The following is a 13,604-nucleotide window of genomic DNA, read 5'->3' on the forward strand; positions in this document are numbered from 1 at the left end:
TTANATATATATATAATATATATATATATATATATACTAACTGCTTATAGAAGTATTTTAAAGAATTATAGTCTAATAGGGTCATTTTTTTATTAATTCTATTCTAAATTAAATTGCTATTTTATATCTTTTTATATTAATTATATATATAAAACTCTTTAAATTTATATATATATAGAATTTACATTATATTTACAAATAGCACAATAGGCTATATATTCTTCCTAATTAGCCTTAAGTCTTATATTATTAGCTAGAGATTTATAAAATAAGGAGTTATACTTATTTAATACTATTTAATTAACTATAGCCTCTTAAGGAGCTTTTTAAATATAATAATATTAATCTTAATATATATTTACCTTAAGATATAATTATAGTATATAAAAAGATTCTTAAAGGGCAGATCTTTCTCTAAAATATCTTTAAGAACCTAAAGCTCTCTATATATTTATATTTATAGGTATAATTAGAAGTATATATATTTAGTAAGGAATAGCTAGCTATTAGTTTTCTAGAAATACCTATAAGTAGGATTAATTATATATAGTCTTATTTAGCTATATATAATATTAATATATAGCTATTTAATTAAGAGACTTAAGGTAATATTAATTAAAATAAAATTAATTATAGGGTTAAGAGCTAGCCTTATATTATTCCTTAAACCTCTATAGTAAGGCCTTTAATTATAAAGGGTACCTTTTAGCTTTTTTTTAATTTTATTTCTCTTTATTCTTCTTACCTCTTTAATCCTTATTTAATATTATAAATTAAAGAAATGCCTTAAATGCATTTAAATCTTTATATTATCTCTTTTCTTTACCTTTTATCTTCTTAGCCTTAACTTTAACTTTAATTTTAGCTTTAATATTATTTTCTTTTTTTTTATTTTATATAGGTTTTTTCTTATTTTTTATCTCCCTTTTAATCTTTATTATATACTTTAAAGTAGGTATTTTAGTTTTTACCTGCTTAATTGCCTGCTTATTAGGCTATAAGGTATTACTGTTTTTTAAATTATCTTATATATTAAAGTATAAAAGTATAAGAGAAACTAAAGCTTTAGCCTTTATAGGAAATATAATATTTACTGCCTTAAAAAAGTCCTTTAGCTATAAGGTCTTATAAATAGTATCTCTATATATAATAGGTTTATTTAAATATATATTAGTAATATAGCTATTAATAAGCTTTTACTTTATTAATAAGAACTCTTTATAGCAGCTTAATATAATAAAATAAACTATTTTATTATAAGATAAAAATATAAAGCCTAGTAAGGCTATAATCTTACTTTTAATGTTTTTACTTTTAACTTCTTTATTATACTTTAGTATAGAAATGCCTAAAATAATTTCCTTAAGGTATCCTAAAGTAATATAAAATATAGCCTTTAGTTTAATAGTAATTATACTTTTATAGCTTATTACTGCAATACTATACTGCTAGCTTTTAATAGCTATATTAATAGTATTAATATATATAATAAAGATTAGTTATATTTATTTAGTTTAAATTATTATTAAATTAGGCCTAAAAGGGCTACTTATAGTAAGGTTAATAACCTTAATAGCTTTAATAAGTAGTTATTAATAAAATAAGTAAAAACTAGCTTCTTTAAGGGCCTTTAATTCTATATAAAGTTTATTATAGCTATAGTTAGTTTTAAGGTAGAATTTAGTATAATTTATAATAATAAAAGTAAAAGTAAATAGTTTAGCTTTAAATAGTATACTATAGGCTTATATAGGTATATATAAGAGAGAGGGCTATAGCCCTTAATATAGGCCTTAATCTATAGTGCTATATTATAGCAATAATATTTAATATAATAATATTATATTGCCTAAAAGCCTAAAGGGGCCTTTAGTGCTATATTAGGGTGGATAGAGTAAAAAAAATCCCTTAAGATGAATTTTGGCATAGATGTCGATTTGGCCTTCTGTAGTAACTCCCGTTGCGATAAGATTAGTGATTGAAATTTGTGTAAAGGAAAATTTCCCACTGGCTAATGCTATTAGAAATCATTCATTAATCAATTTTGATGGGTATTGGAGCGGGGAAATCTGGCGTTGAGTTTCTGGGCGTACATGGAGGCTGAAGAATCGGGCTATTGCTCACCGAGATATATCAACCGGCACATGCCCCTTAGGTATGCTCGGTCTGCTACAATACTTTTTCCATCAGTTTTGATTTATCGCAATGCCTTCAAGAACAAGTGACACGCCAAATGAGTGGTCCAAACCGGCGGATATCATCTCACGGTTTCTAGCTTTACAGCAGATTTATAGCGCCAAAGAACTAGACTCGTATCTCCAGTCACTGCAACAAATCAAAGAGCACGAATCAGATGCCGAGAATCAATCTCCTGATGTCGTCGTTCTTTGCGCATCGGCGATCCTAGCTATTCCCGAAGCCGTTTTTGAGTGGGTAGCCCTGCAGCAAAGTCAAGACGAGGGACGACAGAGAAACACAGTACTGGTATTATGTGGAGGCATTGGACCTTGTACACCATTCGTTTACGACGCCATCAGAGCCAGCAAGAAATATTGCACGATATTTGACACAATAAATGGCAAGCCTGAAGGCGAGGTGTTGAAAGTCATGGCGGAGCGCTTCTACAAGCTCAAGATCAACGAAACTTGGAGTCGGGATAATGGATTTCGGATCCTGGTCTCGGACCGTTCAAACAACTGTGGAGCGGATGCAACGGAGGCACAAAAGGTCTTACAGGAGAACGATATTTGGACTCCAAGATCCATGGTTGTTGTGCAGGACCCAGCCATGAGTAGCCGGACAATGTCTTCATTTGAAAAAGTCTACGAGACCTGTGCAGTCCATATTTCTTGCTGGCCACTGCTGAAGGAACCAAGACAAGATCAACAGAAAAAGTCTAGACATGAGCAAGATGCCCGAAGAGAGCTTTGGTCTATGGATCGCTTTCTGGACAGGATCATCGGCGAGCAAGGTGGAGTTATCAGAGCAAAGTCACCTATTGGCATTCCAAACGAGGTGGAAAATGCATGGTCAGCTATAATGGACGAAAGCAACCCAAAAGTCTTTTCATAAAAACCAATATTATAACTCTTCTTATATTGTCTGGTTTGATATTAACCGGGAACAGTTCCGGTTCTGACGTCAATATTCTCATATAACATCTCATATCGGCGCCGTCCGAGATGCAGATATCAGATCAGGCTGCGAGATTATTTTCCGTTTCACAACGTCACATGATGCACATCATCTTCAACCCAACCCCACTGATTGGCTCCTCACCAAACATTCTCGAACCATCACCAGAAGAAAATCTTTTTCCCGGTCCCGGATCATCTCGCAACACCATGGCATCACTACGCCGTTTCAGCCTCGTCTTCTATGTCCCACCCGCCAGCGCCTCCGCATGCAAAACCGCAATCTTCAAAGCCGGCGCGGGCCGATATCCCGGTCCTGGCGGGTACACTGAGTGCGCGTGGCAGACGTCGGGGATTGGACAGTTTAGACCGGGAGATGCGGCGAATCCGGCTATTGGCAAGGTTGGGGAGTTGGAGGAGACGCCGGAGGTTAGGGTTGAGACGTTGATTGTTGGGGAGGAGACGGTGCGGAAGGCGGTTGCGGCGTTGAAAGAGTGAGTTCCAAGGTTCGTGAGAAAAACAAAGCTAATTTCGGTAGGGCCCATCCGTATGAGGAATGTCCGTATCAGGTCTATCGGGTTGAGGACTTTTAATGAAGACATCTGTGTTTGGTTGATACGGCGGCAAAGTGAATGTGTATCAACATGCTGTATTTTGGACTTAATGAGATGGTCCTCTACGACTCACGGAAGAAATGAGTTAGGTTTTTCATTGGAAGCATTCATCTTTATCATCACGGCAGCTATCATTCAAATTGTATCATAATAAAGAAACGAAATTAGGGTATTATCAAAAACCAAGTCTTCCAATCGCCATTTTCGTGATCTTGGCCTAAAGTTCCAACATCATGCAACGAGAACCTTTGTCTGCGGTAAAAGAGTCGTCCATTTCTCACCAGGTTTTCTGCTCCACATCCTCTTCAACGCCTCAATACCCTTTAACAAGTTCCCAAACCCACTTCTCGCATGGTGTCTTCGCAAGACATTCTCGAAATATACCTTGTGCTCTTCAAGCTGTGCATCCGATGCCGCCACAAATGTTGTCCAGACCAACATTTGTGTCACAGGAGAAGTCTCTGGAAACTGTTCTAGTGCTTCGATAAAGCGCTGCACGCGTGCTACCGACTCAGGATTGGTGGGTATAGGATCTAAGTCGAAGAAGTTGGATGTATGGTCGGAGAGCACTTGCTGAAGATAAATATCTCGAGCTTGATACACGAGACTTGTTACTTGTGATAAAAGCGGTGTATGCTCTGGATAGAGCTGGAGGCAGTGGTTGAGACAGCCGAAGAGCTGATCTGTTCGAGCTTGAGATGAGATCATCTGGAGACCTATTTCTTCACCAAGATGCGGAGCAGCATATACTCGGATCCTGTTCTTCTCTTAGAATTCCTTGTCTCGGCAATAAGTTGTGTGTACTCACTTGTGAAGCTCTCGCATGATGAAGCCGGCCAAGATACCCGTACCAAGTCCTTCCTTTCCTCCAATAGCGTCCAGCGCTGACTCGAGCATTCGAAGAAGGACAGGAAAGTCTGAGCCTCCGGTGACGAGCACAGATGTCATTAAAAGCAAAAGGCTGATGAGCACAGAGTGCTGGGTAGTTTGATTGTTGCATATAAGTTCCTGACGTTGTCGTAGGCCTTGGAGCGTTCGGCCAAGAAGTTGATATGGATCGGGGACGTAAGTATCATATGTGTTTGTTCCGAAAGCAGAGTACTGCTTCTGGTTCTTCTTGAAATTACTATCGAGCTTATTGATGTGGAAGTGAAAGGCCGAGACAGTGAGGACAGCATCCATAACGAGCTCATCTTGTTGAGCCAGTGGAAGAAGGAGGTGACGCCAGTCGTTGTGAAGGCCATCGATGGCTACCATCTCCGTTGATATGCAGCGTGAGACTAGAATGTGTAAGTACCGGAAGAATGAAGTGAAGACCAGACTTACATGTCATGAATAGATTCCTCTTCCACGCTGGCATGTTATCCGGAACTCCTTTGAAGAAGAGTGTCATGAAAACCTCACGGTCTGCAGTTGATTGTGAATTTGCGAGCACGAGGTCATAGATACCTGTGTCTGATGTGATATACTCGATGTCATCGTCATGTATATCTCCGTTGTCATCATGATGAGACTCCGAGGTCTCCGGGTTTGTATCTGCGGCAGAACTTAATGCCGACGATGGTGATGCGTCCTTGTCAGTTGAAGGGACCTTCCACTCATTCCTGTGCATCTTGTTAGAATCATGCTTCAAAAACAGACATAGGTTCGTGCACACTCTTCATAAACCCTGTCGATAGTCTTGCCAGCCCACTTTCCTCTCGCAGCAACACCCTTGTTGAACCGATGCCGAATACCAAGGCCACTGCAACTCAAGCCTCTGGAAGTACATTTGTTGCAACTTGGTTCATTCCCATCACAGTGAATACGTCGTTTCGAGCATTCATGACAACCTGTTAGCCAGTTAAACTCTGCCAAGAAGAAGTGAGGTTGTACTGACCTTTCGTCTTTGGTACGTAGGCACGTTTCTTGGGCGGCATTGCAGGCATCGGATAGCGCCGAGATGAGCTAAGCTGATCGACGCTCGGCGCACGAAACTCTATATCTCTGGGGAGATGACAGTTGGTACTTGCGTGCGTAGCTGAGGAAGAGTAAAGGGAAAATTCCACTCTCTTTACAATTTTGCAAGCATCAAGGTCAATGAGGACCCGGGAATCTATGGCCGACGTTGGGAGGAAGCTTTGGCTCCACCCACGCTAGTCAAGGTTGGGGAAGAGGCTAGGCCAGAATAGGAGGATAAAGTGAGAGCACGTCCGATACACTAGACCTATACAAGTTAATCGCCACTTATGCAGTCACTCCAATTTTCACACGCTCTGGGGTTTCTAGATTAGCTAATCATATAACAAGAGTTCAAAGAAAAAAACATCGCAACTTCATTTTTTCACTGCAATTTTAACGCGCTCCGGAGCCTTCCAGATTAGCTGTTACAGTCCAGGGTCCACGGCGGTCTGAACATTTGCTAGCTTGTAACAATTAATTATAGAAAGCTAGTATTTGCAATTTCTTTTAGTTTCATGTAAGTTGGATTATTGAATTAAAGGTTTAGGAAATGCCAATTATTTTATTATCATTAAAAAAGGGGGGGATGAAACTGTCCTCAAGCAAGTAGATGTGCCAGCTAATCGATGACTTCTTCAAAACCCAGTGCCGCAATATGCTTCTTGTACTCTTGTTGTTGCCGTATATCCTGAATCTGTTAGTCATGCCCCATATCTATCAATCGAACTAGGTACCTCTTCTACAGTATGATTGATAATATATCTTGTAACTCGAACTTCACTCTGTTGCCCAAGACGAATAGCTCGAGAAATCGCTTGGCTCTCGACGCTGGGATTCCATTGTAGTTCTGCAATGAAGATTCGGTTTGCGCAAGTCAAATTCAATCTGGAATAATGTCAATCTACTGATGCCATCGGAAGAGTAATCAACGGACCCAAATGCTCCGGTTCCTGTTGTCATGATCAAAACCGGTATTTCATCCCCTTTCTCAAACTTTAGGAGCGTAGCCTGTCGTTGGCGTAGCGGGCTTTCACCGTCGAGTTGAAGGAATGGAATCTTAGCCTGGTCCAGGTGTCTCGATATCAAATACAGAGTTCGTGTCCAGCAAGAGAAGATGATACTGTTCAATGTTAGAATAAAACTGTAATTCAAGGCTGATATACCTTTTTGTGGTCCAGAGATCTTTCCGAACATCCTCAACCAAAGCCCATATTTTCGTCGAAAATCCTTGCTCGTTGAAGTAACTCTCATGATCATCTTTTGCTGCTGCTGCTGCTTTTCTTCGCTTTCTAGGCCTCTCATTCTCTGCCAAAGTAACCCCATCTCTCGGGACTGAAGGCTCTTTGAACCATCTGATGCAGACGGGGCACCGTCTCTGTGTCTCAAGTAAGCCCATGTTTGACTCTTCAATGCACTTCGAGCATAGAATATGTGAGCATTCGTCATTAAACATTCTTTTCGTTAAGTCGCGTCCAAGTATCGGCATCGGCTCCTCACATCCCACGCAGGATATCTCGCCATATTGACCAGCAGTTCCAACTACGGCCTCTCGCTCTTCCAAAAGGCTTCTTCGATGCCATGAGAAGAGCTTTTGATATGTTCCGTGGTTGCAGACAATTCGCAGCTGAAGCCACATCTGGAACATGCCAAACTGGGAGCTCTTTTTAACTTCGCCCATACGATGCTGCATGTTACGTAGGATGACAGCCTTTGTTTTGTCGTACTGATCTCGCTCTTGCGGACTGAAATCCAAATGCCGGACAAACTGCCTTGTTTTGGGTAAGTTGAGGACCTCTCTAGTCCGGCGAAGACACAGTGCTTCAAGTAGTAGGACTAGGCGATCCCTTACGAGCTCCGGTTCGTTAAATGAGTTATCGAATGGTGTTTCTATCCACTTTCTGAACTCGGATGCCTTGTCGAATGGTTCGGCGCGAATGAAGCGGAACAGTGAGCCAATATCGGTGAGCTTATTTTGAATGGGTGTCCCAGAGAGGCACCACCGAGAGTTGGCGTGGAGATATTCACACGCCTGGAAGAATTTTGTGGATGGACGACGGATGATATGAGCTTTAAGCCCCCCCCCCCCCGGTTAGTCAGGCATCTCGATAAGCGCAGCAGCAAGATGGCTCACCTTCGTCAAGGACTATTCGATACCAGCCCAATTGGTATAGCGGTGAATTCTTTCCTTTCCCTACTAGATACTCGGCAGTGAGCGTATGGTATGTTGTCACTACGATATCTGGGTCTTCTAGCTCTTCGGCGGTCTTTGGTCTCTTTTCGCCATGGTACTTAACCACTCTGATACCGTTCTGTAGGTGCCTGTACGGGGTCAGAAATGTCCCCCTAGTAAAGTCTCGTGACACTTACTTCTTCACCTCGTTCATCCACTCATCGACCAATACTGAGTTCGTCAGTAGCCGAAACAAGCGTGATAATGAGGAGAGACTCACAAGCTGCTGAGACTACAACCAGAGTAGAACGAGAGAATTTGAGAGACCTCCTGCTCTTATGCTCTGCATTTTTGCCCTCGGCCCACTCTTGGCCATTTTCAAGAGTTTTCATGATCAAAGCGAGGATGGAAAGCGACTTTCCCATCCCCATGTCATCGGCAAGAATACCGCCGCCTTTCTCCTCTGGCCGTATATCCTTACGCCTCTTGGTGATTCTATGTCGATATTGGACTTTCCCATCGCCATGCTTGATCTCTTCCCAAAGTCTGTACCTCTCGTTGATGTGCCCAGACTCTCTCTCAAGCATAAAACCAAGTGCTTCCTTCTGATGTCTATTGCCTTATTAGCACCACGGTCAACTGGGCTCTAGTTCGGGTACGCTACCTTAGCAACCGACGAGTCACCCTGTCACCACCTTCAACCATCTCGAGTTCGCGGTTGTTCTCGACTGTTTTGTAGACCTCATCCACCATCTTCCGTAGCTGATCTTCCTTGCTAACTTTCTTCAGGGCGCTATCAGTGACAGCCAGTCCCGTAATCTGGACTTCATCGATCCCGGTATCTTGGACGCTGATGCTCAAGAAGTGCGGATTCTCGTAAGCAACACCATGTCTTCCGTGGCTAGATCTCTGGAGCCACAGCTTTCCATTGGAGAGCCTTTTGCCAATATCCAACGCCTTAGATCGGAGGCCATAGATATTTATGTCGACTTTCACCCTAGCATCCGCGGGTTTGTTTGCGCGGCTTATGACCTCTCTCAGATCGCATCTCAGAGCCAGTGGCTGAATATCGACTGAAGGCTGCGTCATCAGAAGTAAGAGAGTCTGGCCTGCGGCTAAAGGCAGATGTCCAAAATGATCCCCATCACCAGGAAAGCGAAGCATAAGTTGTTTCTGATACTCCGTTGGTGTAAAGCACTGATAAGCTGAGGTTTCTGCTGCCAGTCTTTCATCTATGGATGACATGTCGACAGGCACTAGTTTCACTTCGATGTTATGAAGCTAAATCAAATGAGTGACAGGCCTTAGCTGAGTAACATGATCGGAGGTGTATGTAATTACCATGCCGTAATGAACTATGACGTCGACATCTTCCGGTAGTGTTATAGGTGTTGCATTTGACCGACTTGGCACAGAAACCTCAGGTGTCATAGCCGACCCTTCCCGAGAGCTTTCGGTGGGTAACTGAAGGAATTGGAAGCTTTCAAGAGAAGTAGGCACATCTAAGGGGAAGTTCTCTTCATCATTGGGGTGAGGCGTGATCTGAAAACCGTTCATGTCGAAGTCCATATCAAAATCTACCCTTCCAAGTTGTGGGTCAACGTCTAGACCATGATTTTGAGAATATTGGTGCATAGAGACACCTTGTTCTGGAAATAGAGAATCGCTGGTTTTTATCATTAGTGATAGATTGAATTGATATGGAAAGCTACATACATCTGAGTGTTTGTAAGACTCGATTGGAGGTAGTTGTCAGCCTCAGTAACGTCTCCATTTAGAGCCCACCAAAATGCTTGTGAGGTCTCATCAATCGATCCATTGTTGACGTGCACTTGCGCGCTAAACGCATCGTCCATGTAGGGGTCTTGGTCTCGGTCTACTCCCAGCTCGTCGCTAGAGTGAGACGCATGCTGCTTGTCGTCACTTAAGGGATTAAGAAGATCCCGCAATTTAGACATATTGTCGATATTTCGAACTACTCAAACGCAATGGAAAGTATCTGATTCTGAACCGCGTACTGCTGAAATAGTAGAACTTTGACGGCCAAGTCCTTGCTGACACACGGAAAATACAAGAACCAGGCTGTGCAAGCGCGTGTTCCATGCAGGAGATCCCTGAAGTCTTTGACCCAACGTCGAATCAGAACCTTTGTTTTCAGCCAACTGCAGCTTGCTTGGCCAACAAGGCAGACCCGCATCTTCATTCTGGTTCGCTGTACGGGTGTGTTACCCAGCGATTGGATGGTAAGGCTTGAAAATGCAACACCGCCATTAAAGGCTCCCAGCAAGGCAATTTCGAGGCTCTCGTCTCTGCAGTTAGGTTGCCCTTGGGTTCTTCACCGCTGGTCCTGTCTTTCTCATTATTTTAGTGGCCTTTCAAGGCTGGATCTCCAAGGGCTTTAGCCAGTGTTACTCAATCGCTCATCACGATGGACCGGCTTTATGAATTAGCTGAAGGTTTCAGGAGGTCCCTGAAATCCGACCACGAAGAAGAGTTTGAAAACACGACTGATGGAGACATGCGAAAAGAAATCCGGGATATTCAATTGTTGCGAGATAAAACAAACAACATGATGGATATGAATCGATTGCGGATGTTTCTTGACGGCATAGAAGAACTCGAGAAAGTCCTCTTGCAGCTCGAGTTTCCTGGCACAAGAGGTGTGATGTCAATGGTTTGGGGCTCAGTGAAGTTCTTACTCAGGGTAATTATTGGGTTCTGGTTCATACACGGGACTCAGCTAAACGCTCACAGACTACCAACACTACTGAAAGGGCTTTTGACGCAGTGCTCGATGTTTACGGACTCCTTGGAGCCCAACTCTTGGCCTTGACTCAATTCAAGGAGTTATTCCGAAGGTTTCCGTCCGCAATAGAGTGCATAGTAAATATCTATCATGATATACAGCGGTTTCATTCCACAGCATACAGGCTTTTCTCACTTACAGCAAAGCGTAAGATGCCCTTTACAGACACAAGTTTCACATCTCGGCTGACTTATCCAAGTATGGCAGCGGCTTCAGAGATCGGTTTGGGATGACTCGAACGCTCTATTTTCAAAACTATCCGTTTCTCTAGGCTCACACGCTAAGTTCATCAAAGGACATTGTTCCACACAAGGTGAGTTTCTCAGTTACAGTAATTCAACGGATTAGTCTAATTCCAAAGACTATGGCGCCCTTCATGCCGCCTTCCAGCAGTACTCGTATGGCCTCAAGTCAGCCTGGAAGAACTTCGAGACCGACGAAGTAGCCCGACGCCGTGAAAGAAAGTACGAAGTGAGCGAATGGATCAACTCTTCTCGGAAGATGCAACGATTGCAGAACGAATTTCGCGAGATGGTGATCTGCCCCAAGAGTGGTCGTTGGCTTTTCCGAGACTACAGCGATATTTCAGAATGGATGGGAGAGGAAGACCCTCCTCACTCAGCTATATGGATGCATGCGAACGTCGGATATGGTAAATTTTCCCCAGAGACATTCAGTACGATGCTGATGAGACCAGGCAAAACGGTACTTGCATCACTAATAGTTGATGAACTAAAATCATCGAAACTCCATAATACCACGCCCTCATGTCCAGACGACAGTAAAACATGCTACTTTTACTGCCAAGAGAACGACATTGAACACAGAAACCATCTTGACATCCTGAAGGGCATACTCCTGCAGATGGTAGAGGCCGAGGACTATATAATCCCATACTGCTACCAGGAAAAGGTCTCCAGTGGAGGCTCCATCCTAATTGATGCAAAGCTGGCTCAAAAGCTCATCAAGACATTCATCGAGTTCTCTGTAAGGCACTACATCGTGATAGACGGAGTAGATGAATGTCATGGAGCCGAGATTGACCAGACTACCAAGTTCTTCAAGGATCTGGTGTCGGCATATGATACGCAAATTAGATTGGGGCATTTGAGAGTCCTTTTCATCGGCCGAGAAACCTCAGATACTAAGAAGTATGTCCCTGGAGATGATTGCATCAGTATAGCGCTCAGGTCCGAGGACAACCACGACGACATTAGAGCTTTTGTGCAGAAGAAACTTCCAGAATTCTCGAAGTCAAGTCACAGTATTGGTTTCAGTCTTTCTGAAGCTGATAAATTAGATGTTGAACGCATAATATGCCGTCAAAGCCAAGGTCAATATGGATTGACACCATATGACTGGAGGATTCAGGCTGATCCAACATTTTAGACTCATTTCTCTACGCACATCTGGCCATTGAATATCTTTTACAGCAAGACACCAAAGGTGGCTTGTTAACCCTACTCCGACAAGGGATACTACCCCCGAAACTTGGAGATATGTAGGTACTCTGATCCTAGTGTTTGACTTCAACTTACCATTTCAGGTATGAAAAATTGCTGGACTCCGTCAAGAGCAATCTCTCGGCCCAACCAGGAGGTTCTGCGAGGTGGGAGAGATCAAAGCTACTCTTTGGATGGCTCATATGCGCCAAACGGCCACTTAGATGGAACGAGATACAAGCAATTTTATGCTTCGACCCTCATAAGCTCCATATAGATTTTGAGAACGACATGTTACGACAAGACATGGAGACGTATCTCGGCTCCATCGTTCATGTCCTTGATGGAGGTTATATTCGACTGATTCATTCAACTGCATGCAGGTTAGTCTTGTCTGAGAAGCGGTAATGGCAAGTGGCTAACCCTTTGTTCTTTCAGATATATCATAGAGAACAGGCATATCAGTGAGAAGCAAGTTCAGTGCCAGCTGACTACTATGTGTCTCAGATACTTGACCCTTCCTTGCTTTATCCAGGATATCAACTACAGAGAGCACCAAAGAAGCGAGCATGCGAAATTGGGCTGGTTCTCTTTCCAGGATTACGCGTGCGCTCATTGGCTTCATCATACCGACACCTTGATCAGAGAGTGCAGTGAGGTCTTTACCTCTGAGACCTTTCGAAATATTGCGGCAGAATTCGCATTTGCTTTGAAGCATTTTGTCGATACCCATCGTGCAGACTTAACTACCATCAAGCACGTTGAATTAGTCGCGGACCACATAGAGAAGTTCGTCGACTTTGAACTCTATGAAGACCTTTACTTTCTCTGGAACCACATATACACTCACCAGCGAGGGGATTACGCGACGCGAAACGCTGTTGGAATTAAGCGGATCGAGAACGGCCTTAAGGACAATAGAACGCAACTAGAAATTCTCTTTGTCAATCACCAAAAGATCGGTGACGAGGATACTATTGACGACTATTATGGCTCAAAGCCTTACAAGTGTAATCGCACACTCTGTCGTTTCTTCCATGCCGGCTACAATAACGCACGAGACCGAGATAATCACGGAAAGCGACACGAGAGACCTTTTCAATGCCCCGTATCCTGCAACGCTGCTCCTCTCGGTTTCGTAAGCTACAAGGACAGGGAACGACATGTGAATATTTACCATGCGGAATTAAGCGAAGGACCCCCCATCTTTGAGACCTTGAGCCGTCGACAGGTCTCCGGAAGATTCGTTTGCCAGATTTGTAACAAGACATTCACGAGAAACATCAATCTCAAGAGCCACGAGCGCAGTCATTTTGGAGACAGGCCTTACTCTTGCACGACCTGTAGGAAAGCCTTTGCTAGGATTAATGACTGCCGAAGGCATGAGAAGATACACGCGAAGAGGGGATATTGATACAGAGGGAGAGAAGCTGAGTTCCAAGTTCTACGTGTTGATATAAGCTCCTAGGGAGAGAGCTCGACTGCAAGTAACAAATC

At 42.9% G+C, this 13,604-nt stretch overlaps 5 protein-coding genes; 3 read left to right on the forward strand and 2 right to left on the reverse strand.

Annotated features, from left to right (window-relative positions):
• Positions 1-2,205: 2,205 nt before the first annotated feature.
• On the forward strand, positions 2,206-3,072 carry FFUJ_06998 (uncharacterized protein; the record flags this gene model as incomplete). The annotated part of the gene is made up of 1 exon (XM_023577201.1): positions 2,206-3,072. The coding sequence occupies one exon, from the start codon at positions 2,206-2,208 to the stop codon at positions 3,070-3,072; it is 867 nt and encodes a 288-aa protein (XP_023430307.1).
• Positions 3,073-3,344: 272 nt separating this feature from the next.
• Positions 3,345-3,727, forward strand: FFUJ_06999 (uncharacterized protein; the record flags this gene model as incomplete). XM_023577202.1 has 2 exons in its annotated part: positions 3,345-3,628; positions 3,673-3,727. The coding sequence occupies 2 exons, from the start codon at positions 3,345-3,347 to the stop codon at positions 3,725-3,727; spliced, it is 339 nt and encodes a 112-aa protein (XP_023430308.1).
• A 252-nt stretch (positions 3,728-3,979) lies between these two features.
• Positions 3,980-5,667, reverse strand: FFUJ_07000 (uncharacterized protein; the record flags this gene model as incomplete). XM_023577203.1 has 5 exons in its annotated part: positions 3,980-4,505; positions 4,557-5,028; positions 5,075-5,352; positions 5,406-5,580; positions 5,628-5,667. The coding sequence occupies 5 exons, from the start codon at positions 5,665-5,667 to the stop codon at positions 3,980-3,982; spliced, it is 1,491 nt and encodes a 496-aa protein (XP_023430309.1).
• A 641-nt stretch (positions 5,668-6,308) lies between these two features.
• On the reverse strand, positions 6,309-9,817 carry FFUJ_07001 (related to helicase-like transcription factor protein; the record flags this gene model as incomplete). XM_023577204.1 has 10 exons in its annotated part: positions 6,309-6,377; positions 6,424-6,574; positions 6,624-6,809; positions 6,853-7,756; positions 7,821-8,008; positions 8,057-8,090; positions 8,140-8,471; positions 8,524-9,140; positions 9,201-9,525; positions 9,576-9,817. 10 exons carry the CDS (start codon positions 9,815-9,817, stop codon positions 6,309-6,311), a joined length of 3,048 nt encoding a protein of 1,015 aa, XP_023430310.1.
• Positions 9,818-10,287: 470 nt separating this feature from the next.
• On the forward strand, positions 10,288-13,521 carry FFUJ_07002 (uncharacterized protein; the record flags this gene model as incomplete). XM_023577205.1 has 8 exons in its annotated part: positions 10,288-10,563; positions 10,614-10,812; positions 10,865-10,978; positions 11,027-11,317; positions 11,363-11,998; positions 12,055-12,166; positions 12,212-12,490; positions 12,546-13,521. 8 exons carry the CDS (start codon positions 10,288-10,290, stop codon positions 13,519-13,521), a joined length of 2,883 nt encoding a protein of 960 aa, XP_023430311.1.
• Between the last annotated feature and the right edge of the window lie 83 nt (positions 13,522-13,604).

The sequence above is a fragment of the Fusarium fujikuroi genome, chromosome FFUJ_chr05 (genome assembly GCF_900079805.1).
Source record: "Fusarium fujikuroi IMI 58289 draft genome, chromosome FFUJ_chr05".
In the NCBI taxonomy this organism is placed as follows: Eukaryota; Fungi; Ascomycota; class Sordariomycetes; order Hypocreales; family Nectriaceae; genus Fusarium; species Fusarium fujikuroi.